Below are 27835 nucleotides of genomic sequence, written 5' to 3'. Positions count from 1 at the left end.
TAATACAGTGATTTAATTTTTTTTACAAGTATTTAATGTTGAGAAAAAATATCCAACATTAGGGAGGGTTAAAACCATTTATGGGTGTCATTAATGATGACTTTATTGTGCCTTTAATGGCTTTATCGTGCCTTTTATGACTTTTTGTTCCAATTATGGATACCACTTTTAATGGCTTATTGACCATTTTGATGATCATTATATTTAATTATATTTTATCCTTTGTTTTTATTCCTCACTTAAATTTTAATTTGTATGTGTCTAATCAAAGGAGTTTCCTTTGGTTAGAAATTAATTAATATTTCTATATTATTTTATTTTCTATCTATTTTTAATATATATAATATATATTTTTTGTTTTTCTTTTATTAAATTTTCTATTTTCTTGTATGTTGATTTATATTTTGCTTGATTTGTTTTTTCAGGATACTCTAGAAGCTACGGGACTTATGGGTTTTCTTTACTTATTCATTTAAGCTCTATTGTCTAAGCGTCCGGAGTTATGTTTGCATGACTTTCGGTTAGATGATAAACTTTCTTGAAAGAAAGAAATCCCGGATGCGGTTTATTGTATTTCGATACAATTCATCTACGTGTATGTAGACCTTAAAAAAAAATTATGGATAAAAAGGTTAATTACAATTGGGATTTTTTGCATAATTTTTATTTATAATATTTTTAACGATTTTTAACTAATGATTTTATATAATTAAAGATGCTCTAAATTTACTGTACTCTCTTCGTTTCAACTTATATGTCCACTTTCGAAAAATCACACCGTTTAAGAAAATTGAATGTTCACAAATTAATTATATTAAATGATCATAATATGTGGAATGAGATTGATATAGGAAATATAAACGAGAGATATGTGAAGTAGAATTGACTTTGGAAATATGATTTTGTATTGAAAATTGAAATGAACAATTAATTTGAAACAAAAATTTCGTTAAAAATATATATGTAAACTGAAACGAAAAGTATATTATGTTTTTTTCCGGTAAACATGAATTCTTAATTCTTTGCACCAAATAGTTTGTAACTACCAACTACGTGAAAATCTAGTAACATAGTTTGTACGGGGATGCAAATTGCAAGCTTAGGCTCCGTGTGAACTTTCAGATGCTAAGCTGGTCTGATCCTCTGAGAGCATCTCCAAGAGGCTCTTTATTTAGGCTCCTAACTTGAGATTTGAGGAGGGAGAAGCAAAATGTTGCTCCAAGAGACTCTTAAGTGGCTCTTAAATCTTAAGAGCCTCTTGTTTCTCTTTCCTCTCTCCTCAAAGTTAAGAGCCACCACATGGCTCCTAACTTATTTTTTCACAATAAAAAAATTATTCCCTCCAATCAACCTCCATCTTTCCCTCTCTTTTGTTATAGTGGAGCCCAATATATGAATAAAATATGAAATAGAGAAGAGATGTAGAGAGTATTGTTGGAGTTTACACTCTTAACTTTGTCCTAAACTACTAAGAGCCACATTTTTTATATTATATTTAGGAGCTAACAAGGAGACTCTTGGAGATGCTCTAAGTCTGATCTTATCTTGGTGTGCTTTCTCTTTTGTAGCATTAGGGCAAACCCAGCAGTGATCCAAAGATCCAAATTTGAGACAGATTATCCCAAATTCTCCTCCAGCAGTGATCCAAAAAGTGATCCAAATTTGAATCAGTGAATAGTACTGATCTAAATTTGGATCACCACTGTTCACTGATCCAAATTCTTTATTATAAAATAATGATTTTGTTATTTTGTTTATCGGACTTAAAATTATTTTGTGATTATTAATATTTAATTAATAATAGTATATAATTAACAATTAATAAAATTAATGTTTTAGTAAAACTTAGAATAATAGGAAAGTAAATTTTTTTGAAATTAAAAAAAAGAGTACATTACATGCATAAAATAAAAGGTACATATAATGCATAAAATACAATTACAATACCGGGAAATGACTAGAAAACAGTATAATAAATATAAATTTTGATTTAGTCGAACAGATTATTTCTGTTTCCTCCGAGATAATCAAAACATTATACGTAGCTATCATGTCATTTTGAGATCCTTGAGTTTCATCTTCATGTTCTTAATTTTGAGATACTTTAATCGATGTTAAAAAATAATTAAATTATTTAATTGAGTATAATATAAGTAGTTAATAATGATTAAAAATTAAATTTGGGATTATATAGTTTAATTTTAATATAAATTTATGTAATATAATATACAAAAAGTAATTTGGATCAGAATTTGGATCACGCTGCTGGAGTTGATCAGATATTTGGATCAGTTGATAATCCAAATTTGGATTTTTGGATCATAACTGCTGGAGATAGCCTTATAAACTCTACTTGCAGGTAGTAATGTGCGAAACAATTTTCCTACTTAGGTGTGCGGATGAAATCTTCCCAGTAATGAACAAATTTTACGATTTCAAACTATTTAATTTTTCTTGCGACCTCCTATTTAATCTTAATCGACATAATTATGATTAAAATTTAGATATATATCACCGAATCAGGAGGTGATGGAAGCATAAAACACCATTTTCGAAGAAGAAACATAATGAATGATGGGCCTGGGATGGAGTTATGCAAATACACTGAACTATTAGAAGTACAAATATGAAATTAGAAGTACAAATATGAAATTGGTACTCCTTCCGTCCCTTGAGAAGTATACATATGGATTGGGCACGGAGACTAAGAAAAATGTATAAAATAATAAGAAAGAAAAAAAAGTGGGTGAATCAGCGGATCCCATCAATATATAATTGATAGATTTGAAAAAATAGTTGAAAGTAGTGGGTGAGTGGGGTTTTTATATTATAAAAGTTTAATATTTTAGGAAAGTTTTGAAATGTATAGAATTGAGTGGGATATCCAAATAAAGAAAGTGTATAGAATTAAATAGGACGGAGGAGTATTGTCCGGATTCATGCTCCCTTAATACATTATTGGGGAAATGCACATGGCCTACCCAGATTGCATAATAAATTTGTCTGGGATATGCATTTCTCTGTTTGACCTCTATTATTATTCACTTCACTTTTTTATTACTTATTCAGTAGAAATACGTACACGACATGTGCGTTTTGGATTTTTCGGTTACTGAAAAGAGTCTGCAACTTGCATAATTTCAGATTAACTTTTTTATTTAATATTTCCGTTGTATTATAAAACGTAAAGAACAGGATCAGATTTTCCACTATCTTCTCGTCAACAAAACGTTGTCGGAAGGGCCGGTACCATAATTTAACTTGTATTTTAGCAAATCAACCGTTTCGGTGTTGCATCTTTTGTGGGTTATTTTTTGTCACGGGTGCTCTGTGACGGGTTTTTTTAATTGATTTTGACGGTTATTTTTATTTTTTTTAGTTACTTAAAATTGAATGTCAGTTAGCCGATCAAGGAGTTGACGTTACTGTTTGCAGCAGATCACGAAAAGTACTGTTAATATAAAATAAATTATTTTATATTCTAAATTTACTCCGCAGAAGATTTTCATATTTATGAATATGATTTATTATATCTTTCCTGATAACACTGACCAGTAATATCAAGGGTCGCTTCTTTTTATAGTCTGACAATGACATAAAAATTTATCATCAATTTATCTATTGAGTTTCTAATTTTTTTCGACAAATTTATCTTTTATTTAAATATAATTTTCTCTCAAACTCTCAATTTTTTACAGTGACATTGCTTGCCACATATCTTAAGGTGCATATAAAATTTATCTTTCTAATTAGTTAAACTCCTTTATCTTCAAAAAAAAAAAAAAATAATTCCTCCTCTCTCTCTCTGTGTGTTTAAATATTAAATATTTAATTTGAAAAATAAAATAATTTATGAAATTATATTTTATAAAAATTTTAAATAAATATTAAGAGCTTCACGAGGAGGATATCTTTTTCTTAAGCCCAGCCCAATCCGAGTGAGGTTTTATCGAATGACATCTCCAATTCAAAAATAATGATCATGAATTCATGATTGTACCAACATGCCTAATCCGCTTTCAAACAAAGTTTGCGAAGATCTCCGTGTTAAGAGTTGTCCCACATCGGTTGTGAGAGGGGCAGAAAATTAGAATATAAGCAGCCAGAACAACTCCAATAGTACGAGGTTTTTTGGGAGGTGTCCAAAAATAAAGCCGTGCGGGCTAGGCCCAAAGCGGATAATATCGTATTATTGTGGAGTTAGGCTCGCTTAGCTGGCCCAACAAATGATATCAGAGCGATGTTGGAACGATCCGTAACAATCTCGAGTGGGCTCGAAAACGGGCCTAGGAAGAGGCAGATGGGCTACCCAGAATGGGCTTAAAGATAAAGGCAGGTGGGCCTTCCAGTTTGGGCCTAGGGGGAGCCAGTGGGCTACCCAGAATGGGCTTAAGGATAAAGGCAGGTGGGCCTTCCAGTTTGGGCCTAGGGGGAGCCAGATAGCCAGATGGACTTCCAGTATGGGTTTGAGGGAGAGCCCGATTGCATATCAGGAGGTAGATGTGTGAAGGGAGAGATTGTTAGGAGTTGTCCCACATGTGAGAGGGGCAGAAAGCTAGAATGCCTTCCAGTTTGGACCTAGGGAGCCATGCCATATAGCCAAGCGGACTTCTAGTATGGGCATAAGGGGGAGCCCGATCACACGTAAGGAGGCAGAATTCGACAGGTGTCGTGCCCGATGTGTGAAGGAGGAGATTGTTAGGCGTTGTCCCACATCGATTGTGGGAGGGGCAGAAAGCTAGAATATAAGCAGTCAGAACAACTCCAATAATACGAGGTCTTTTGGGAGGTGCCCAAAAACAAAACCGTGCGGGCTCGCTTAGCTGGCCCAACACTCCGGCTGTCAAGGCTTAAAAAATTCCGCATCTCCGGTGTTTTCAGGAAAACCAATCTCTCATTTTATAAATAATCGACGTAAAGATAGCATTTGGAGCATGGAGTATTTATAAGATTGACTATTGACGGAGAAATGAGTGAGGAGACTGAGGAAGGGTGCACGTGAGGTATTCAGATCCCCGGATCGTACAGTAATTTTCTTTTGAGAATTTCTAGGCAACTCACAGCTAGCTGATCGAACTTGTTTGGAGGATTATTTACCGAATTTCGTAATCAGGGTTATTTTAACTAAAATTAAAAATAAATATATAAAGTTTGATCATTATTCTCTTACAAAATTATCAGACTAATTTTTTTATAGTTATGCTACTAAATATCTCAAATTTATCAATTACATATTACAATCAATTAAATACATATAAAAATCATGTAATAAATGACCCGTATATCTTGAATAAAAAAAATGTGCTTGTGCAATAAACAGCAAATGGAAGCATGGTCTAAATTGGCCTTCGGCTAGCCAATGGCTACTCACATGCATGTTGTACTCTTGTCTCACCTTGTTTATCATATTTTACGACACAACAGATCCACATTGTATTATCACTTTCTGTCTCGTAGCCACCCACTTACGTCGCCGCAGCTTCCAAATACACTAGATTTCTTTACTACTTTATTCCGGTGGTCACATTGTTTGTTACCAAACAACTTGCTCGCCTTTCGCCAATAATACTACTTGACCATTTCTCCTACGTAGTTCATATCTCTCGCTTTATTCTGTGCGTGAGTATTTAAATTTTCTTATTTTATTTTATAAAAAAAGTTCATATTCGATTGACAAAATTGACCTGTTTACGAACACGACTACTAAGATCGTACTCGATTTCGGGTTTTTGCAAGAAACCTTTGACGGCAAGAAACTAACTAACTTGATGCGCAGTAATATAGTTTCAAGTTGCAACGGTAAACAGCAGAGAAAAGAAAAAAAAATGTAGACACCCACGTTGAATCCTGCTCAGCATCATCTCCATCCAGTTGAGCATCACTCAAGCACAGACACCAACAACTCCTTCTCATTACTGCTTCTTGATCGATCCATCTTGTTGCATTAGTCTTCCACCATCCCCTGATATCCAAATCATCATCTAATGAAAAATAACTACACCTCTTCTTCTTCTTCTTGTGCCCTCTTCCTCACTCTTTTCTTGACCTTAATGCACTCTGCTCATGGCTTCGGATCAATGGGATCCATCGCAGCTGCGTTTGGTGAAGATGGGTTCTTCTGCGCGATAGATGCGAGTGGGAAACAAGCTGTGATCTGCTGGGGGAATGATACAAGTAGTAGCTCCTCAACTTCAAGCAGCTCCCCTGCTTATTCTGATGATATTCCTGCCTTGGCGGCTCTTTCGGGTGGTGATGGTTTTTTATGTGGAATTTTAGCCAATACTTCAGTACCATACTGTTGGAGTTCGATCACTAATGATCTTGTTCCTCAGGTCTTTAAGTCTACTGCTTATTCCCACATTGCAGCTGGGACTAATCATGTTTGTGCTATAAGAGGGTCTTACTATTCTGATAATAATTTGGGGTCAGTTGATTGCTGGGATATAGTTCGAAAAAGTGGCAGAAATTTAAGTTCGGAACAGAGTACTCTGTTTTATGATCCAGGGATAAGTAATCTTGTTTTGAAAACAGTTGTTTCTGGTGAAGGTTTTAGCTGTGGTTTATCGAGAGAGGATCGCATTCTGTGCTGGGGTCCTAACTCTACTAGCTTACAACTTTCCAGTGATTTAGTATCGGAGAAATTTTTTACATTAGCTTCAGGGAGAGATTCTGTCTGTGGGCTATCACAAGTCGATGATGAGGTGCATTGTTGGGGTAAAAATGATTCTCTCAAGGCTCCTCCAATTGGGATTGGATTTGTGTCTTTGGCTGCTGGTGCGCAACATTTTTGTGGGATTCGACAAGATAATCATGGGATTGAGTGTTGGGGGAGTTTTAATTCGTCTTCTATTCCAAAGGCCTCTGGTTTTTTGGCAATAGCTTCTTCAGATTATATTACCTGTGGTATTAGGGAAGATGATTTGGTGCTGGATTGTTGGTTTGCTTATATTGCATCGACACCAAATTATGATCCTCCGTTTCAGTTGTGTAGTCCTGGTCTGTGTAGTCCTGGATCTTGCGGCCAAGGAAGATTTGCTTTCAATGCAAGCTCACTCCATGAGACTGATTTAACTAGCCTGTGTGTTCGGAAAGAGCTCAGTATTTGTTCTCCTTGTGGGGTAAATTGTGCCGAAGGTTTCTTCACTTCTAGTCCTTGTACTGAGAATGCAGACAGAGTTTGCACAGCTTGCTCTCTCTGCCAAAACAGCTCTTGTTGGGATATCTGCAACCTTCATCCCTTGACAGATATGAAGCGAAAGCATCAGCATCAGCTACGTAGATTAATCCTCGTGGTGGCTGCTTCTGCCTCTGCTTTGGTCTTGATACTAATCTGCTGGTGCCTTTTACCCAGCCTTATTGCTAATAACAACAAAAGGAGCAAAACCAAACAGTTTGCTTTGTGTCTTGGCAAAGAGCTGGAAACTGAAGCCCTTAACGATTCACACCCCCCTGTCGTTGTGACCCCGTGTCCTGGAGTAGCTCAAATCTTCCGACTCACAGAATTAAAGGATGCCACCAATGGGTTCAAGGAATTCAATGAGCTTGGCAGGGGAAGCTACGGCTTTGTTTACAAAGCTCTGCTTCCGGATGGGAGGCAAGTTGCAGTCAAAAGAGCGAATGCTGCTACAATAATTCACACAAACAATAGGGACTTTGAAATGGAGCTCGAGATCCTTTGCAGTATCAGACACACCAATGTGGTGAATCTGCTCGGCTATTGTGCAGAAATGGGAGAAAGACTCCTTGTTTACGAGTACATGCCACACGGAACACTTCATGACCATCTCCATAGCGGACTTTCACCTCCAAACTGGACCCTCCGTTTAAATATTGCCCTGCAGGCTGCAAAAGGACTCGAGTACCTCCACAAGGAAGTTTCACCTCCAATAGTCCATCGCGATGTCAAGAGCTCAAACATTCTCTTGGATGCAGACTGGGGAGCCCGAATAGCAGATTTCGGGCTCTTAACCTTAAATGAGACTGATGTTGTCGAAGATATCAAATCTGACGTCTACAACTTTGGAATCGTCCTGCTTGAAATTTTGAGTGGCAGAAAAGCTTATGACAGAGATTGTGCCACTCCTAGTATAGTGGACTGGGCACTGCCAATTATTCGACAAGGCAAGGCAGCTGCCACAATCGACAGATATATTCCTCTTCCTAGAAACGTCGAACCTCTATTAAAACTCGCGGAAGCAGCTGAGCTAGCTTTAAGGGAAGATCCCAGTGAGCGTCCTACAATGACAGATTTAGTAGTATTATTAGAACGCCTTGTGAAAGACATGGTGATGTTGTAGCTTCCACATTGCAAGGCTAATATTTATTTTAATTAATTTTTTTTAAAGCTGTGAACACTGAGGAGCAGCGTTTGGGCACTGCTGTTCTCCTCAACTGTATATTTCTTGTAACATATTCTTCTCAACAACAGATTCAAACTGTAATCTTGTTTTTGTGGGAATCTCTGTTGCAGATCATTGTCCACGGGGAACAGATTAGTTTCTTCCATTTTATTTCACAGTTTGTTAGTAACTAGTTTATCCGCGCATACATAAATTATCTATGGTTTTTCAATCTCCTGTATTTTTTTTTTTTGAAAATAATCTCCTGTATTAAAGCAATATATATGTATCATTCATTAAAATTGTCATGCAATGGAGTTATGAATTGGTCCTTGCAAACCCTGTATAGTTCAAAGAACTAGGACAATATCACAGCTGTTGGCCCAATCTATCCTTTTTTTCGATGACGCTAAATATCACTTTACAATCCAAAAACACTATATCGTGTAGTGTTCATCCATCTTTTACTTTTTTACAATTTACGCCAGATCGTTCTAACAGTCTGAAAGCCTAAACGCTATTTCATATAGTATTTTCCTACAAAACGCGAAAGCATGTACGTTTTGTAGAGATTTCCAGACCTAAACACAACACGATGTAGACATTCAAAAAACAAAACGTTGGATCATCCGATATTAATAAATGATATTTCAGATCATTTCCTTTAACTTTGTTATTTTGAACATTATTTATGAAAATTGTGATATATAGAGCTTTTTTTCTAAAACATTAGATTATCTGGCGCTAATAAATAATATTTCAAGCCATTCCCCCCACTCTCAATTTAATACTTGTGAAATTATGATACGGGGAGCCTTTTTATCCAGTATTGCCAAAGTAACCTCTTATGGCCAACAATGAGTTGCTCCCGTCTACCCAATCGTGTGGACCTTTAAAACAACAAACAGCAACTTTCCTAAATAAAGATTATTTAGAGAGGAAAAACAATAAAAGCAGATGTTAATGAATTCTTTCTGGACAGCATATAAATTTTTTTTTATACCGAGATGATGATAACTTCCCTTGTTATTTCTATAACTATACAATGTAAATTCTTTTGCCACTACTGGAAATTCTCTGACTAAAAAAAAATCAATTTCTGCTGGGGATTCTCAAGACTTGATGTATCCCTTAAATCATAAATCCTGATTCCCATTTCAATGCCATTTTACACCCCCTGTCCCCAAACTTGATACATAATTACAAAAATTGCCATCATATTTTCCTAAAACAGACTGCAATCTTGGACCTCAAAAAATACATCCCATGTGCACTTTCTATTTATGTCAACGGGGAAACTTTACACCTGGCAATAAACTATAATTTTTTACAACTAATCACGTGCTGCTGTCTGAAGAAATGGCAAAGTTCCTATTCATCCATCTCTTTCATTCTAGCTCTTTCATATGTATTGTTTTGGCAAGCAGACAAGAAAGGTTGTAGGTTGAATACCGTACTCGATTACAGTTCCATTCCCCTTCTGTGCTCTGGATAGGTGGTTTTCATTTTTTCCAGTGTGATTTTCAAAACACATTGAACAAAACTACTCTGCTGTAGGTCTAAAAGGCAATCGGACAAATCTTCCATACTTTGAAAACTGTACTCGACCTGAATTCTATTCCCATTCTGTGCTTCTTTGTAGCTGTTTTTCAGTTTTTTTAATTCGAATTTCAAACCGAAAAGAACAAAACATCTCTGCTGTTGTTTTTTTGGCAATCGGACAAATCTTCAATTCACTGAAATCTTGGACCGATGTCTACTCCTTTCCTCATCTTTACTTCTTTGACCACCGAATTGAAGACCCAATGCCATCTCAGTTCATTTTTGTGGCGCCACAGGAATAGGATTTTCAAGCCTCCATGAAAGAGGTATACACTGGAAGAACATTTCACAACTTTTTTACATTATTGAAGCTTCTTCTTTGTTATTTCACTGCTAATTTATTAATTTACAGGCTAATTATAATCATCTGAAGCTTGACAATTTCCCTACTTTAAGGAGTGATGGTTCTGGTGAGTAAATTTAACTCTTTTTGATTATGTACCTCTGATACATAATTTAGTCAGATTCTAACAATTTGGGAGTATGTATTATAGGTTCTGCATCTAAGAGAAGAAGGCAACAGTTTCCTAACAATACAGAAAAAATGCATACTCCTGAAGGTGAACCTCGAGTACTGCTGATATAACACTTCTGCTGATATAATTTTTGACAAATATCTTTATGTTTTTTAGGTGCTGTTTTTGAGGCGGATGCACAAGGAACTCCAACTCAACGACCTCCACTTTCAAATTTGACCAATCAAAGCTACAGAGGTTCTGGTATATGTTCCAGATTTCATCATAATTGTGATTTGTTTAGTCATGTGAATACACGAACAGAGAAGAAGGATTCATCTGTGATTTGTTTAGTCATGTCAATGCATACAAATAATATTCAAAGTTATCTTCATTTTTGAGTTTGTGAACTCTATGAAACTCACACCATGGATTCCTTATGGAAGAATCATAGAACATAGCATCAGATTAATTAATATAGTTTGTATGTTTGTCTCTATTTTTGCCTATGTTCAGGATTTACAGCTTCTACTCAAAAAAGTCCAATTGGAAACCTTAGAAAAAACAGCTTACTAACACCTGGTATTCCTCCCTGCTTTGATGGATGTGTTAGTTTGCATTGTTATCAAAATTATGTTAATATGTTAATGATTTGGTTCACTTTAATTCTAGGTTCTGTGTCCAACATGAATGCAGCAGTTAGTTCTCATGATCAAACTCCTCTGTCCAACATGAATGCACCACTGAGTTCTCATGATCAAACTCCTTTGTCAAATGTCACAAGCAAGTATAATGGTAAAGCTTCTGTTTGTCCTGGATATAATCCACAATGTATGAATTTCACACTCTAATATAATTAGAAACAGTCTTATAGTATGGATAACTTTCTTTGTTGCTAGGTTCCTCCCATACTGGTAACTTTGGTCCATTCCATAGAAGTGTTGGGAGATTACCTCTTCCACAGACAAACATAAAAAGAGATAAAAGAGGTATATGGAAGATGAAACTTTCGATTCCTTGAAATATTGTGTTCTATGTACACCAAATCTGACTGTTATATAAGGGATTGAAAACAACTTATTCAAAATAACAATGTCAGTGTTTTCATGTTCTTAGGAACTGTATTCAACAGCAGTGGACAAACAACTTCAAGTACAAGGCATCCACTTTCAAACATAACAAACCAGATACCACTCACACCTGGTATTTCACAGAGCTTTAATTGATGTTCAAATATTATGGTGTCATGAAAATTTAAAATAAAATTTTAAATGTCATTTTATTTCTAGGTTCTGTGTTTAACATGAATGGATCAGTGATTGATAATGATGAACCTCCACTGTCTAATGTAACAACTCAGCATCATGGTAAAGCTCATATTTCTCCTTAATTTCCTGCAAATTGTAAAATTTGACCAATCAAAGCTATAGAGGATCTGGTATAGATTCCATATTTCCATTCATTTGTTATTTGTTTAGTCATGTCATTACATACAAATAATGAAAGTTATCTTCAGTTTTGAGTTTGTTAAATTTATGCAAGTCTTGCCATGGATTCCTTATGGAAGAATCATAGAACATAGCATTATATTAATTAACATAGTTTCTATGTTTGTCTCTCTTTTTTTTAGGTTCTGGATTTACAGCTTCTACCATAAAAAGTCCACTTGCAAACATTAGAAAATACAGCTTACTAACACCTGGTATTCTTCCCTGCTTTGATGGATGTATTAGTTTTTGGTGTTATCAAAATTATGTTAATGATTTGCTTAAGTTTAATTTTAGGGTCTGTGTCCAACATGAATGCACCAGTTGGTAAGCATGATCAAACTCCTCTGTCCAACATTAATGCACCACTGAGTTCTCTTCATCAAACTCCTCTGTCAAATGTGCCAAGCAAGGATAATGGTAAAGCTCATGTTGCTGATTAATTCCGTGAATTTCCTAAACCTCCTGCAAATTGTAAAATGAGGTTTTTTACAATTACAAAAAAGTCAGTTTACATTCTTCTTCTTATGTAGGTAAATCCCAAAATTCCTTAAAAAACAAAAGACCAGTTGTAGAATCACAGACAATTTCACAAAGGAAACTTAAAAGGATTGGAACAAATGATGAGGGCTTGCCGATCAGTAGGTTATTTCCTGATGATACTGATGATTTGGAAATCATAGCTGACAATCATGATGCTACTTCAGATCAGCCTGAAAAATTATTCGAGGACGATGATATACTTTATGATGGTGGTAATATTAAAAAAACTTTTTGCCATTTTTGTTTCGAATGTCATATAGATAACATTGATAAGTTCATGTACCTTAATTATTTTCAACAAACTCATTTGTATACATTGGATGCTGCAGAGCTGTTATATGGAACTGATAGTGATGTAGATGATGTAACGGATCCAGAAGCTGCTGTTTCAACCAGTGAAGGTATGATCCTTTCTTAAAATTGGACATTCCTTAGAAATTTGAAAGTGGTTAACCCCAATCTCTTTTTGCCTGTTCTTCAGGATATTGTAGTCTTGGGGCTCCAACTGTGAAATGTATCCACTGTGGCGCACTCATGTGGAAGGAAGAACGCGTCAACAAGAATGTGACAAAGGGAACCCCTGAATTCTCACTCTGCTGCTGCAGGGGTCAGATTAATTTGCCTAAAGTTCCACCAACCCCATCTTACCTCTGGCAGCTGTACAATGATCCAGAAAAGGGAAATAGTTTCAAGAGGAATGTACGCTTATACAACACGATGTTCGCTTTTACGTCCATGGGTGGCAAGGTTGACAATTCAATTAATACTGGTAGAGCCCCCTATATTTACAGACTTAATGGGCAGAACCATCATGTTTTTGGCACCCTTATACCTAATGATGGAAAAGATCCCAAGTTTTGTCAGTTATATATCTACGACACTGAAAATGAAGTTGAAAACAGAATGAAATGGGTCAGGGTCAATAATGGGGAACCAGTTGAGGCTGCAGTGGTTCGTGGTTTGTTAGACATGTTGGATTCAACAAATGAGTTGGTTCCATTCTTTCGTATGGCTCGCGACAGGTTCAAAGAAGATGCTGTTCAGGATTTGAAAATTGTGATGAAAATATCACGAGCCGACAGTGGTCGTGAGAATTTTATTGGTCCGTCCAATGAAGTGGGAGCTATTATGGTTGGCGATCTAGAAGACACATGTGGGGATAGAGATATTGTCATTCACAGTATTAAGGATGGACTACAACGTATAAGTGATATTCATCCTAAGTTAATGGCATTACAATACCCTTTGCTGTTTCCAAGAGGCGAGGATGGGTATTCCGATGATATTCCTTATGTCAAGACCAAAAACAATGCTCATAAGAGACGGCAAAGAATCACCATGAAGGAGTATTACTCTTATCGACTACAAGTCCGTCATAATGAAGGTGCTTTACTTACTCTTTCTCTCATATAATTATTTTGCTTATTCTAAATTTATCAATTTAAGTACTATTTTATCAAAAAAAATATTTATGTTGGTTACTTGGACATGAACAATTAGGAAATACTCCAAGGCTTGGTGGTAGACTCTTTCAACAATATATTGTTGACTCTTTTTCGGCTATTGAGCAAGCCCGTTTGTGGTGGTATCGTACTCATCAAACCACCCTTCGGAATGACCTGTACACAAATATTAAAAAAAGTCTAAGCATGGGTGAGGCCAGCACATCAAATGTTGGAAAAGGATTTGTTCTGCCTGCCAGTTTTCTTGGATCTCGAAGATACATGCAACAATGTTTTCAAGATGCCCTGGCTGTATGTCGCCATATTGGGCATCCCGATATTTTCTTGACCATGACTACTAATCCCATGTGGGATGAAATCACTGAGATGATGAAAAACATGCCAGGGTGCCTAGCTGTTGATTCTCCTGATGTCATTGCACGTGTTTTCAAGCTTAAACTTGATCAGATTGTTGATGACATAAAGAACAAGGGCTACTTTGGAACGTGTGTTGCAAGTATGTTCGAAATCATTTACAATAAGCTCAATATATCATTGCTTGCTGTTAAAAATTGTCATTTCATTTATGTCTTCATTAGTTGCTTTTATAATTGGACATTCATTTCTCTTTTTTATATTGCAAATTTTGATTTTCTTTTTTCAATGAAACAGTCATGTATGTTGTTGAGTTTCAAAAGCGGGGTTTGCCGCATGTCCATATGCTCATCTGGCTGGATTCTCAATCTAAGAAAAAACTGAATTCAAATGTTGATAGTTTTGTATCCGCTGAAATACCTGATCCAGATGAAGACCCTGTTGGATATCAAGCTGTAGCTAGACACATGATCCACGGCCCTTGTGGATTGCTGAATACCAAGTCTCCTTGCATGAAGGATATGAAGTGCACTAAACACTTTCCTAAAAAGTATGTTTATTATAGAGAGAATATAATAGTCTACTGATTTTTTATTCGAGACAAACAAAAGGGCAATTCATCTTTAATTTTATTTGGTAAAATACTACAGTGCTCATCTGCTTTACTGTTGACAAATTATAGGTATTCCTCTCAAACTATGTTTGATCAGTCGGGGTTTCCTATTTACAAACGCCGCAATACAGGTATCACTGTGAAAAAAGGGAATCAACAACTTGACAATCAATATGTAGTTCCATACAACCGTGATTTGCTGGTGAAGTATCAATGTCACATGAACGTCGAGATTTGCTGTCATGCACGTAGCCTCAAATATCTGTTCAAATACTGCCTTAAAGGTTCTGACCGTGCTACTGTTGAGATTACAAACAAAAACACTGTCTCTAATTCGACATCTCCTGATGCTCCCAAAGATGAAATCCAAGCATTTTTTGATGGTCGTTACATATGCGGTTGTGAGGCTGCCTATCGAATTTTTGGATTTGACATCCATTACCGATCCATCTCCGTTCTTCGTCTATCATTTCACTTACCTGGCAAAAGGAACTGTACTTTTAGAGAAGATGAAGAACTTCACAAGGTTGTTCAACGGGAGAAATTTAAACAAAGTCAGCTTGAGGCTTTCTTCCAACTGAACCAGAAGGACACCAACGCCAGAAAGTTAACTTATGATGAAATTCCAAGGTACTATGTTTGGAATGAGTCTGAATCAGTTTGGACAGTGCGTAAGAAAGGGACACAAATAGGTAGGCTTTTGTTTACTCACCATACTTCTGGGGAGATATGGTACTTGCGGTTACTACTCACAAAGGTTAGGGGACCAACCTCATTTAACCATTTGAAGACTGTTAATGGTGTCTTTTGCACTACATTCAAAGAGGCATGTCAGAAATATGGTTTCCTGGAGGATGATAATGAATGGAATGAGGTTCTTCAGGAATGTTCAAAATGTGGTTTTCCAGGGCAGATTCGCGAGCTTTTTGTCCATATAATGGTGAACTGCCAAGTCAGTGATTTGTCTTCACTTTGGAAAAAGTATTGGAAGGGAATGAGCGATGACATTCTCATGCGAATTCAAAAGGAAGCTCTGAATCCTGATCACTCTATCAGCGACAAACAACTACAATTTTACGTTCTAGCAGGTCCACTCATTTTCTTATACTTTTTCTTTATTCTACAGCACAACAAACATTTAATAAATACATTTTAACTGAAATAACTGTTAAACAAATCAGTTTATTTTATCATTTTAATTTTATGACATTACCTCTGTTGTTTTTGTGTACTGCAGAGATTGATAAATTACTCAGATCTATTGGCAAATCACTACAGCAGTTTGCACAGTTGCCGCAGCCTCCAGCTTCATTTCTCCAGCGTGGAGCGGATAATTTGATAAAGGATGAGACAAGCTATGATGTTGAAAAAATGGAAGAAGAATTCAACAAGCTATTCCCTAATTGTAATGCTGAGCAGCTTGAGGTTTATAATGCAGTATTCAATTCAGTTCAAAATGGGGAAGGTGGTTTGTTTTTTGTTTATGGAAGTGGAGGCTGTGGAAAGACCTACGTGTGGAAAACTCTAATATATAAACTTAGATCAATGGGGAAAATTGTGTTGCCTGTGGCATCTTCTGGGATTGCTGCTACTTTGATGCCCGGTGGCCGGACTGCCCATTCTAGATTCAAGATTCCAATTATTTTGGATGAAGATTCATGTTGCTCAATATCTCACAATTCTGATATTGCAGAGCTTATCAAGAATACCAGCCTTATCATATGGGACGAGGCTCCAATGCAGCACAGGTATGCTTTCGAATGCCTAGACCGATCACTTAGAGATATCATGAAATCAGTAAGTCCTGAAAGAGGCCAGATGGTTTTTGGAGGCATTACAGTTTTGTTAGGTGGAGATTTCAGGCAGATTCTTCCTGTAATCAACCTTGCTTCTAGGGGTGAAATTGTATCTGCATGTATCACACGGTCTAGATTATGGGCCGCTGCTACAATCTTCCTTCTAAAACAGAACATGCGACTAAACCAGGGAGAGTCTGAAGCTGACCGAGAGAATTTAAGAATTTTTGCAGATTGGGTACTTAAAATTGGTGATGGTAGGATTTCTCCCCCAAACACTATTGACGCAAACTGCCATGAAGATGATATTGAAATTCCAGCTCAATTCTGTGACACCACTGTTGCAAACAGTGTGGACAATATGATCAAGTGGACTTTTCCTGATTTTCCAAGTTGTTTTCAAAACCCAAAATATTTGAGTGAGAGAGCAATTCTCACTCCAACAAACCAAACAGTTGGCCATTTGAACTCTGTCATTGTTGATACTATCCCAGGAGACATAAAATCATACTACAGCGTGGATAAAGCAGAAGATTTTGGTGGCACTGCTTCAGATTTGAACTTTGCATTTCCTCCTGAATATTTGAATTCATACAATATTCCTGGACTACCACCCCATCAAATGGATTTGAAGGTTGGTGTTGCTGTAATGCTGATGCGGAATTTGAACCAAACTTTGGGGCTTTGCAATGGAACAAGGATGATGGTGACTAAATTAATGAAACAGTGTGTGGAGTGCGAAGTTATTTGTGGTGCTTTTCTTGGTAGTAGACACTTTATTCCAAGGATGGAGCTTTATCCTACTGAGACAAAACTCCCCTTTAAGCTTATCAGAAAACAAATGCCTTTGCAAATCTGCTACTCCATGACCATTAACAAGTCTCAAGGACAATCTCTTGAACGAGTTGGTTTATTCCTGCCGAAGCCTGCCTTCACACATGGTCAAATCTATGTAGCTGTTAGTAGGGTGACATCTCCTGCTGGTCTTAGAATTTTTGTTGATGCAAACACAGGTGCACCGACCAATATAACGCAAAATATAGTATACAAGGAGGTCTTTTACAACCTGCCCAAAGTCTAAGTTTTGATGCTAATGTTTTTGAGTTACTAAGCTTTGAAAGAGTTGCTAACAGCACTCTTTAATTTTAGATTCTGTCTGCTAAAATTTCATACTGATTTGGCTGTAACTAATGGTGTCATTGTATAGTACTCGCTTGGGAAGCATTTTTACCCACAAGTTGTACAATTACTCCTATGAAATTACAATCTTTTGATGAATGTTTTTACTATTATCTTACATTACACACACATAGGTATTCAAACTGCCGAACCTACTAAGTATTCATCTTTACTTTTCATTATATTGTGTACAATGCAAACCTTTTTTCCAAACATATCAATAAACAATTACATTATAAGAACAAGAAGTTGAAATAAAGATGAGTTAAGACAACAGATACGCATGCTGTGAAAAGGAAAGATGCTACAGCTTAAAATATTTTTCAAAAGTACTCACTTACACAAGAATGGCAATAATACCAATCTTGTGCCCAATTCAGAATAATAAGTTTACCAGTTACTAATAAATAAGATTCTTCACCACTCTCAAACTAAAATGGTCCACTGACTTTTCTGGACATTCAAAAACAGATAATAATATGACATAAATAATATTGTTTCAAAGAACTTAAAATTAAACACGGAGAACCATATTAAATAATAAACTGACAAATTTATTGGGAAACAAATTTTAATAATAATATTAAAGAGTTCAAGAAAATTTTACATTTACCATAAAATAGTGTTTGGAAATTACTTTTATTCGATAACCTATCGGATACTTGAGATGTTTTTTAAAGTAGTGTTATAAAGTGAATATCCTAGCACACCTAGAGCTGCTAATGTTTATATATATCCGATATTATTTTTGTTAATGTTTGTTACTGAGCAGTTTAGTCAAAGCAATCTATTTAAATTTAGAAAGTAGTTTATTGACCGACACGAAAAAAATTAGTTAAAATCATATTGCAGGAACACAACCCCAAATAAAATCTTTTTCCTTACTTCTGTTTTTCCAACAACAGTCATATACAAATACGAATAATAATAAAGTTGTTTAACAAAGATCAATAAGTTGTTTCACACTTAAATATTAAGTCACAAATATTCGACGAACTATCGGATACTTTATATGTTTTATAAAGGACTGTTATAAAGTGAATATCCTAACACAATATGATGGTCATTAAATTATATCACATTCCAACTCTTTAAACACATGTTATTTTATTTTTACATAAATTTCTGTTTCAACATACACAAGGATGTTCATCAATAAAGTCATACCTATATTGGGATAAAATTTTTAACTATGATACAAATGAGTTCAATAATAAAATGAACAAAAAAGTTTATATTCGTCATCTAATATTGTATCAATTTCACTTCAATGTGATTTAACTTTCATATCTTTTTGATTATTAAGGACTATTCCATATGGAAGATCCTAAGACAATAAGACGGTTATTTCATTATATCAGATTCAAATTGAAAATACATAAGATAAGAATTAATATATTATAGCCTGCACTCAGATACCTAGAACCATGAACCATATAATTTTATTTTTATTTTCACTATAATTTCTTTTTATTTTATCAATCATGCTATGTTATAAATATAATTTTCAAAAAGTTAAAAAATACATATTCAATTTAAGGAACAGAGAATAATTTGAGAAGAATATTTAAAAGTTAATATATCTGTTCAAATCAGGTTGAATTCGGATAAGCCAATATCTTTGTCCTGTACCTCCCATTTACAAAGATTCCTTCCGAATATTCTCTTAGGTAATAAAATGTTTTAACTTTTCAGACATAGGATTCCTTCTGTCCATTCCACACCACACATTTCTGTTGACTACTATCTTATATTCTCTTGCTGCATTATTTATGTTCTAGCACTAGATCTGAAGCCAGCACCTACAACCTCTGCTACTAACAAAGTAAGTTGTTCTCTCAACCAACATCTTTCAATCTAATTAATACAACCTTATTTACGAGTTTCTGAATTTGACAGGATGGAAGAGATATCAATCTTCAACAAATATGATAAGGTGCAGCATCTTCATAGCGAAAGAACTGAATGGACCTTGCGTGTTCGAGCTCAGGCTATCTGGAAAGGAGTAAACAGAGTTACCCAAGAATTCCGAGGCTTAAATGTTATCTTCGTTGATGATTCGGTAACAGATCTGCTATTAATATCACCATTAAATGTGTTTGGTCTGTGCACTGTAATTCATTGTTGTGTATTTATTTGCTTCTTAGAACTGGAGGATTCATGCCTTTGTCAGTTCAAAAATCTGTGTTTTCTTTGATGATATCCTAAAAGAAGGGCTCATCTACACTCTGTCAAACTTCCATGTAAGAGAGTACGGGACTGAGGATAATAATAGAGCTGTCAGATTTGGAAAACACATTTATTTTGCAAATCACACACAATTGATTCCAGAGGCTGAAAATATAACCAATGTTGCACTCTACGCTTTTGATTTGTTTCCACTAAACGAGGCCAGAAGTTTGCTTGCTGATATTCGGTTCTTATTTGGTAAATTTACAATTCCTATAGTAATTATTTTTTTCAAATAACCCTTGCTACAACATACACAGCCTTAACTGAATTTACATAATTTTATTAGATACTGTTGGTATACTAGAAGACAAGAACATCCAACCTGTTCAGTCCAAAGAGGATGAGAAGAAAATTCATATTCGATTTAAGATTTCTGATGGCAGGTGATAGTGGTTAAAAATTTCAAACACTGAATAATCTTTTCATATTTTTGATAATCACTTAAAAAACTAAAGATTATGTCTTGAATATTCTTCAAATAGGTCATCCATGAATGTGACCTTCTTTGGTGATCTGGCTGTTGAATTTGCAAACTCTGTCAAAGCAATAAAAGATGATACCATTACAGTGATAATTGCAAGTGCAAAAGTTAATGAGCACGAAGGTATTGTTTTTGTTTTAGAGCTGTTAAAGGCATTGCTTTTATCACAAGTGTGTTTCAATCTTAAGCCCATTATTTTTATTACAAATGTCTTTCATACCAGTTTATGTGTTACCTTCAGGAATAATATGCTTGAACAATTATCCTGCGACGAGGTTTTACCTAAACGCAAAACATCCCAGTGTCAAAAAATTAAAACTGAGGTATTGACTCATGATTTTTTTTGCTTTGCTTAAAACAAAAACGAGAATAAAAAATATACTGTAGTTGATGAATTGTCTTTGTTATTTAGAATGTCTGATCCTGCCTACTCTGCCAATCATCTTGAGCCTTTGCCGGAGCAAACTCCACCTATATTCTCAGTTGAAGATATCAAAAAACTACCAAAAGAATTTATCGAGGTCTGTTTGCCCAGAATTTATGAAACTGCATAATTAGTACAATTTATTTGTCAAACTACATAACTTATAAAAAATGAACATTAAACTGCAGAAAAAAGTGAGGTGCCAAATTACTGTCAAGAAGGTTGATGAAAAGAGCAACTGGTATGACAATGTTTGTACTACATGTCAAACTGAGGTAACCATTGTAGAGGGAAGGTATCGATGCATCCTTTGTTCAAGGAATGTACCTTTTCCAGATAAAAGGTAATCTCATACCTGAACTAACCTTTACTCAAATGGTTGCAATACAATTTTCTGTAGTATGGAACATGTGCTATTGTCTAAGCTTTCAAAATTGTTTTCAAGATAATCTGAAGTTCAGTTGTTTCCAATCCAATGTAATTTATAGTTCTTAATTTTAAATTGAAATATTAGGTTCAGGATTGCTACACTCTGCAATGATACCACTGGCATCATTGCCATAATCTTCCCTGATGATGAAATTCAACGAATCATAGGAAAGAATGCTTTTGAAGTGGAGGATGAAGTAAGATTTCATTTTTACTCTTAAACGAATCAAATTTGGGTTCAAATCATATTTTAAAGATCTGCAATTTATTAAATATTGCCTGACTTATTCATTTTACAGCTGGGGGATGAAAATAAATTTCCCCTCTTGCTCAAAAATTTTGAGAAGAAGGACTACGTGATCACTTTAAGTATAAATGAGAGGAATGTTAACAAAACCAGCAACATATACAGAGCTACGGATATATCTGATCCCGTTGAAGTCTTAGGGAATCATAGTCCGCCAAACTTGGCTGCTGTTAGTCTAACCGAGGAACCATTGGTCACTCCTGCAAAGGCTCCAGTCCTTAATCCTGCAAAGGCACCCATTGTCGAGAATACAAACAACGGCACTGCCCCTGTAAAAAATTCCTCTAACTTCATAATCAATTATATTATATGAGTTTTTAAAGTATCAAGAAAACTGAATGTTTAATTTTTTTTGTAGGATATTCAATGTAGCATTACCACAGATACCAGCCCACCTACAGCAAACTCAACCAACAAAGTGAGAAACCGAGTGAAGAAGAATGATGTTCGATGTGAAATGGAGGATGATGTCCCACTTGGCAAATTCAAGATCCTTAAGACAGACAAGGTGCTAATTGAAAACTGCATTAAATTTGTTTTTTGTTGACCTCAAAATACCTATTTTCTTCTAATTGATTGTCTCACACTTAGGTTTGATGGTGTTGCTGTATTTCAATGGCGGAATTGTGGAACTTGATTTTCTTTTGGTAGTTGGCAATTCTATTTTTGGAGACTATCTTTTGCTGGGCTGTCATTTGTCTATTTTGTTGGTCAATGGAGATGCTTTGGAAGATTTACATTCCCTTTTGATGAAACAATGCCACAGAACTCATTAATGTAGATGCAAGATGCATTTTAATAGTCTAAGATACTGGTGACATTATTAATCTGTAATATTCCTTTCTTGGCAATTCCTATCAGTGCTCTTGCTGCTCTTTCGTACTTATCATAAACGATGCTTCTGAAAAACAAACTTGGTTGGTATGAAGTCAGTAAAAGCAAATGTTTTATTTATATTGTTATAGTAGTTATTGAGAATCTGTATTTATGTGTTTTTTTCAATTGTTCTCGAGATCAAACCTCTATATATAGACAAACCAACTCATAAACTGAATGCTCTAATTTTCTTTGCTTCGAAAACAAAAAGATGGCAACTAAAAAGTATGATAGCTTCAGTGCTTTAACCAAAACAAAAACCCACTGGAAAGTCCCAACAAGAGTTATGAACCTTTGGAGAGGTTATCGAAAAACTGGAGAACCTTTCAAAGGCTTCAATCTTTTGCTGCTTGATCACAAAGTAAGTTTAGACACTATTCACTTTTACTAAACTAATATTCCCCACCAGTTGTGTTTCTCTAATTATTTTGTAAATGATTTATCAGCGAGCGAGGATCCATGCTTTTGTTCCTTACAACCTAGCAGAGGAGTTTGAGCCTATCATTAAAATTGGAGACCTCTATTTGTTGGAGAATTTCAATATTCAACATTACAAAGTTGATGAGAAGTTCCGTTGTCTACGAATGGATTTTCAAATAGTTTTCAACGAGGAAACGGAGCTTAACCGCCTAGAAGAAAATGTGGTCAACGTAGAGGACTGCTGCTTCGATTTCTTTGACATTGCTGAACTACCATCTCTGTCCAAGCAGAATACATACTTAACTGGTAGAATAAAACTTATAAATCAGTAGTACAACAACCTAAACAAGTACAGATTACCCTTTTCTAATATTTTGTTGTTTCTGCAGATGTGGTAGGAATCATGGAGGAGCATGATCCAATTCGGAGAATCAAGAATTGCAACGGAGTCATACAGTCACAGATGATATTTGAAATAACGGATGGCAGGTACATGAAAACAAAAACTTCTTCTTTTATATGTAACACTTAACCCAAAAAAAAATACCAAAATGATAAATGACCCGTATATATATATTATGCCCTTCAAGATCAAGTGTTAGAGTTACTTTATGGGATGAGTTTGCGAGGAACTTTGCTGAAAGCTTGAAAGAAGCTCAAGACTTTCCAGTCATCCTTATTCTTGGTTGTGCTAGGGTCACCACATGGTCAGGTATGTCTACTGGGAATAGATTTAATAGAAATGTTTTCAGTAACATTGATTATAAGATTTTTTTCCTAATGTGGTCTACCAGAGCAAGTCATTTTGACTAATGTTGGTGCTACAAATTTCTATATCAACTGCAATCACCGTAGCGTGAATGAGCTCAGGAAACTGTAAGTAGCTTAATACTTTATCTTTCATTAACAAGTAGACCACTAAATGCAAAAACAAAGTGAAATTCATTATCTTAAGCAATCATGTTAAGCTCCTTTTGTTTACAGTCTAGCACAGAAGAAGATCTCAACAAAGAGTGTTTGCAGTGCAAACAAACGAGAAATGAAGTATTATAAGCTAGATAACATACCAACACTAGGAGTTGAGCATGCTGAGGTAAAAAAATATATAAAGACTATCAAATTTCTCATAACAGATGGTAAAATGCACTGAATCCTTAACAACCTTGCTCATAATTTTTCAGAGCCAAATTTTCTGCAAAGTCAAAATGACTGCTTTCCAGCAAGTGAAGTCATGGTTCCAACCTACATGCACCTCATGTTATTCTCAAACTGTCAAAGTAGAAGGTCAAGACACATGCACAGTTTGTCAAAGGGTTGTTCTTTATGCAGATGACATGTAAGAGTACAGACACCTCTCTCATAAATTACTAAACTGTTTATAAAGCTAGCATGGTTGAAAAATTGTTGTGATTCAGGTTTGAGTTGTATGCAATTGCATCTGATGAAACTGGATCTATGATGATTATACTTCAAGAGCGTGAGGTTAAGAAATTGATTGGGAAAACAGTCTCTGACATTACTGATGAGGTGATTAGTCAATTATAAAGATCCCCCTCTTTTCTATGCAATTTCTATTTAAACTATTTAAAATTTAGTATACATTAACTTATTCTATTCTTTTCAGGGAAACAAAGATGACAGTTTTCCCACAATTCTAAATACTATCATTGGCAAAGAGTACACACTAAAAGTCAGAGTCCAGATGGATAACATTCTAAAAAAATCGGAATTCTATTTGGTTACTGATATTATGCCAGGAATTCTTACAGAAGGATACCAACAACCTCAGCTCTCCATCCCCCATCCCATTGAGAGTACTGATCCCCAGGCAAGCAAATACACTATCATTCTTATTAGCACAGTCTTTTTTCTTAAACACTTAATATGTGAGTCAATGTACTTATACAGTATCTTCACATTTTTACAATTACAGCCATCATCCTCAGCCTGCACTAATGCTACCATATCAACTATCAATCTCAATTCCTAAATATCTGGCACACTACATGGCAGCAGCAGATCCGAGATAGTTCGTATAAGTTATCTATTATCAGTTCTATTAGTTAAATCAAATATCACATCTGTTTGTGATTTTATATTTTCCTAAGCAATATGTACTTTAAATTCTCAGACTATAATGAATGGTTATCTATATTTGGAAAATTAGTGCCCTGGATTTGGTTGAGCCATATAACTATTAACTATATATGATTACTTATCATAATAATAGAGTCTCTGCAAAGACATTAATTAACTTTTAAAAGTACCAAAGAATACAAATGGTTGGTTTTATAATGTACCTGCAGCAGAACACAAGTTTGCAGAGTCTTTCCCACCATCATCAATTGCCTTGCTGCATTATTTTAAACTAATGAATTCTCTAACCTGCAAAAAATTAATACCGTACTGCAAGGAGTAATTGACAAAAATTGATCCATCACCTAATTATTAGAACATCTATGAATTTTTGTTACTACTTTCATAACAACATAAAAATACACCAATTGCTGAAAAAATATGTAAAACTATAACAGTTAGATTTAATATCTAATAGGAATTGCCAAAATTAACACTCAAATTCATAACATGATATTCAAAGTCTGCAGAGCTCAATGTTAGAATTTTTCACCAAACTCCAAAAGTAGTAATCAACATTCTCACATAATTCTGAGGCATTACTAATCATTTCAAAGTTTACTATTTCAACATAACGCAGAAACAAAACTGCGAAACAGTACTAATTCATTTAGTCAAGTGCACCATGATTCCTGACCACTTGAAGAGAAAAATGGTGTCTAGAGTTCCTTGCACACTCCAGCACAACCACGTCTCCCAAATGCAAGCCGAGGTCATCTCTGAATTGGATCCACCCTTCGTGGATTGTGGTACGGTTGCTCTTCCCACCACGATTCCTCACCTGCAACTTCCAGCCTTTCTCCCCTGAGTAGATGCTGATATAGTCTTTTTTCCTCCAGCAAACAGTGATAGCAATGTAATCAGTTGAAATATCCTACATTAACAGAGGTATCGAACAGTAAATGTAAAAAATCATAAACACAAATATCCAATGAAAAATAAGATTGGTCAATATACAACTGCATATTATTTTCTTACCACTCCATACACATATTTGTACAAGTGGTGAGCCTGGACAGTGATCTCAATACGTCCAAAAACAGGAAGTGCATGCGAGTTTAACCCTATGACAGAAATTCAAGTTGAAAAGCATTACTTTGAAACAGCACCTAAAATTAAAGCAAAACAGAATTAAGAGTCCAGTTTTATTACCACTAGACAGAGGAGTTCCAGGAAACATGTACTCCACAAAGTCGTAGTCGAAAAACGAAACAGTTGTTACACCAGGCTCCTCATAGCTAAACAACGCCAAGTTAAAGGAACTCAAATCTTCAATTCCCTCCATTGACCAGAATTTGTTGAGACCACAAAATCTACCAACATCATGTTTGTACACAACCTCGGTTTGCTTCCCATTGCTAAAAATGAAGTTCTGATAGCCGGGCAAAAGGTGGAAAGCTTTCTTAAATGACCGAGGGTGCTCCTGTGAAAAAAAAAATTACGTACCAAGATTTGCGAAAAATGTATATAATCTTAAAATTATAAAGCACTAAATGAGGAGCTTACAAAATCATCAAACATTGCCTCCTCCTCTTTCAAGAATTTGATAAACTTCAAACCACCAGATTTTACATTCACTAAAAACATATAAACTTTAAGAAATCAGTACAATGGGAAGGACCTAAACAGCAAAATGGAAAAAGTGTTTGACTTAAAAGCAAAAGACATACCATTTCTAGGACGAGTCTTTTGTGTTTCATGAACCAAAAGGGGATAGTCAATCTCAACAAGGTTCTTCCCAATAACATAAACATTAAAACCAGATTGCCCATCATATTCAAAAACAAGAAGTTGGCCCGGTTCCATTTCAAAATCCTCATACAAGCTAGAGATGCCATAAATCAAGCCTCCCTCTTCGAAATTAGAAACAGGGATTTCATAACCATTTCGAAATTTCAGCAATAAATTTTTCGGCAGCTTATTACCATATTGGCTGAGAATTTTTTCCGGCAACAACTAAAAAAAAACAAAAATGAGTAAAGGACCTAATTACATTCACCACTACAGAATAGGGGTAACTAACCAGTTCATCCGACATTAAGTCCGCATTTGTTAGGAATTTGATGAACTTCTCAACAATGATCCCAGATGTTTCCATAACCCTAAATTAATTCAAACATTAAACACATAGATACTTGCATGCAATCACTGTAATGGAAAATATAAGTTAAAAAAAAGATATAAAACCAAACCTCTTAAGCAGCTGAAGAGCACAAACAATTGAAAGTTGTAATGGAGGATGGAGTTGTTGTAGAAGATGATGGCTTAGCACCGGGGTTTGAAAAAATTATAAACCCTGTAATGAGTTATTACTCCTTTAATGTAACCGTTACCCACTTAAGACAATTTAATTAAATTAAAATTCTAAAACTTTAAGTTAGGTGGGGAGATAGCTCAAATGAATACACATACCTTTTACTAATATCAATGGAACAAAACATGCTCATTTTTTTCCGATAATTTTATTAAAAAAATTGGTTTTTGTTCATTAGACTTGGGAAAAATCCTAATTTCTTATGTAATTCATTATATCATTTTAATTATTATTAAAATGATAATGAAATATTTTGTAATTTTAAGGAAGCACAACAAATTTAAAGAAGTCTTTTTTCAAACTCAACTCAGACCAAACTTATCGTTTAAAATTTTTTAACATCAAAGCTTTTTCCCAAGAAGTTGAATTAAATTTCTTTTATAGA

General features: G+C 35.1%; 6 protein-coding genes across 7 annotated transcripts; 5 read left to right on the top strand and 1 right to left on the bottom strand.

Moving 5' to 3' along the window:
- The first annotated feature begins 5469 nt into the window (after positions 1-5469).
- LOC108225488 (serine/threonine-protein kinase-like protein CCR1) lies at positions 5470-8570 on the top strand. Its single transcript, XM_017400363.2, has one exon. The coding sequence runs from the start codon at positions 5985-5987 to the stop codon at positions 8295-8297; it is 2313 nt and encodes a 770-aa protein (XP_017255852.1). The 5' UTR covers positions 5470-5984; the 3' UTR covers positions 8298-8570.
- Positions 8571-14075: 5505 nt separating this feature from the next.
- LOC135147272 (uncharacterized) lies at positions 14076-14830 on the top strand. The gene is made up of 2 exons (XM_064080185.1): positions 14076-14385; positions 14541-14830. The coding sequence occupies exons 1-2, from the start codon at positions 14076-14078 to the stop codon at positions 14828-14830; spliced, it is 600 nt and encodes a 199-aa protein (XP_063936255.1).
- On the top strand, positions 14559-17802 carry LOC108226247 (uncharacterized). Its single transcript, XM_064080561.1, has 2 exons — positions 14559-15944; positions 16094-17802. The coding sequence occupies exons 1-2, from the start codon at positions 14942-14944 to the stop codon at positions 17731-17733; spliced, it is 2643 nt and encodes an 880-aa protein (XP_063936631.1). The 5' UTR covers positions 14559-14941; the 3' UTR covers positions 17734-17802.
- A 1740-nt stretch (positions 17803-19542) lies between these two features.
- LOC108226431 (uncharacterized) lies at positions 19543-22658 on the top strand. Of its 2 annotated transcripts, none has more exons than XM_064079249.1 (12): positions 19543-19656; positions 19731-19893; positions 19979-20258; positions 20350-20446; positions 20546-20667; positions 20786-20867; positions 20957-21065; positions 21157-21311; positions 21483-21594; positions 21697-21975; positions 22063-22212; positions 22356-22658. In XM_064079249.1, the coding sequence occupies exons 2-12, from the start codon at positions 19732-19734 to the stop codon at positions 22452-22454; spliced, it is 1647 nt and encodes a 548-aa protein (XP_063935319.1). In that variant the 5' UTR covers positions 19543-19656; position 19731; the 3' UTR covers positions 22455-22658. The 2 variants fall into 2 exon arrangements, with proteins under 2 accessions (XP_063935319.1, XP_017256877.1); XM_017401388.2 differs by having other exon boundaries at positions 22296-22658.
- A 133-nt stretch (positions 22659-22791) lies between these two features.
- Positions 22792-24990, top strand: LOC108226246 (uncharacterized). Its single transcript, XM_017401192.1, has 10 exons — positions 22792-22941; positions 23027-23306; positions 23390-23489; positions 23591-23712; positions 23795-23876; positions 23985-24093; positions 24182-24336; positions 24416-24527; positions 24625-24828; positions 24934-24990. The coding sequence occupies exons 1-10, from the start codon at positions 22792-22794 to the stop codon at positions 24988-24990; spliced, it is 1371 nt and encodes a 456-aa protein (XP_017256681.1).
- A 573-nt stretch (positions 24991-25563) lies between these two features.
- Positions 25564-27467, bottom strand: LOC108226990 (uncharacterized). Its single transcript, XM_017401984.2, has 7 exons — positions 27329-27467; positions 27160-27238; positions 26807-27092; positions 26643-26713; positions 26289-26559; positions 26115-26200; positions 25564-26010 (listed from the first exon to the last, which is right to left on the bottom strand). Exons 2-7 carry the CDS (start codon positions 27232-27234, stop codon positions 25747-25749), a joined length of 1053 nt encoding a protein of 350 aa, XP_017257473.1. The 5' UTR covers positions 27235-27238; positions 27329-27467; the 3' UTR covers positions 25564-25746.
- Between the last annotated feature and the right edge of the window lie 368 nt (positions 27468-27835).

This window comes from Daucus carota, chromosome 6, assembly GCF_001625215.2.
Source record: "Daucus carota subsp. sativus chromosome 6, DH1 v3.0, whole genome shotgun sequence".
In the NCBI taxonomy this organism is placed as follows: Eukaryota; Viridiplantae; Streptophyta; class Magnoliopsida; order Apiales; family Apiaceae; genus Daucus; species Daucus carota.
Note: the sequence above shows the minus strand (reverse complement) of the source record. Positions and strands in the feature narration are given on the sequence as shown.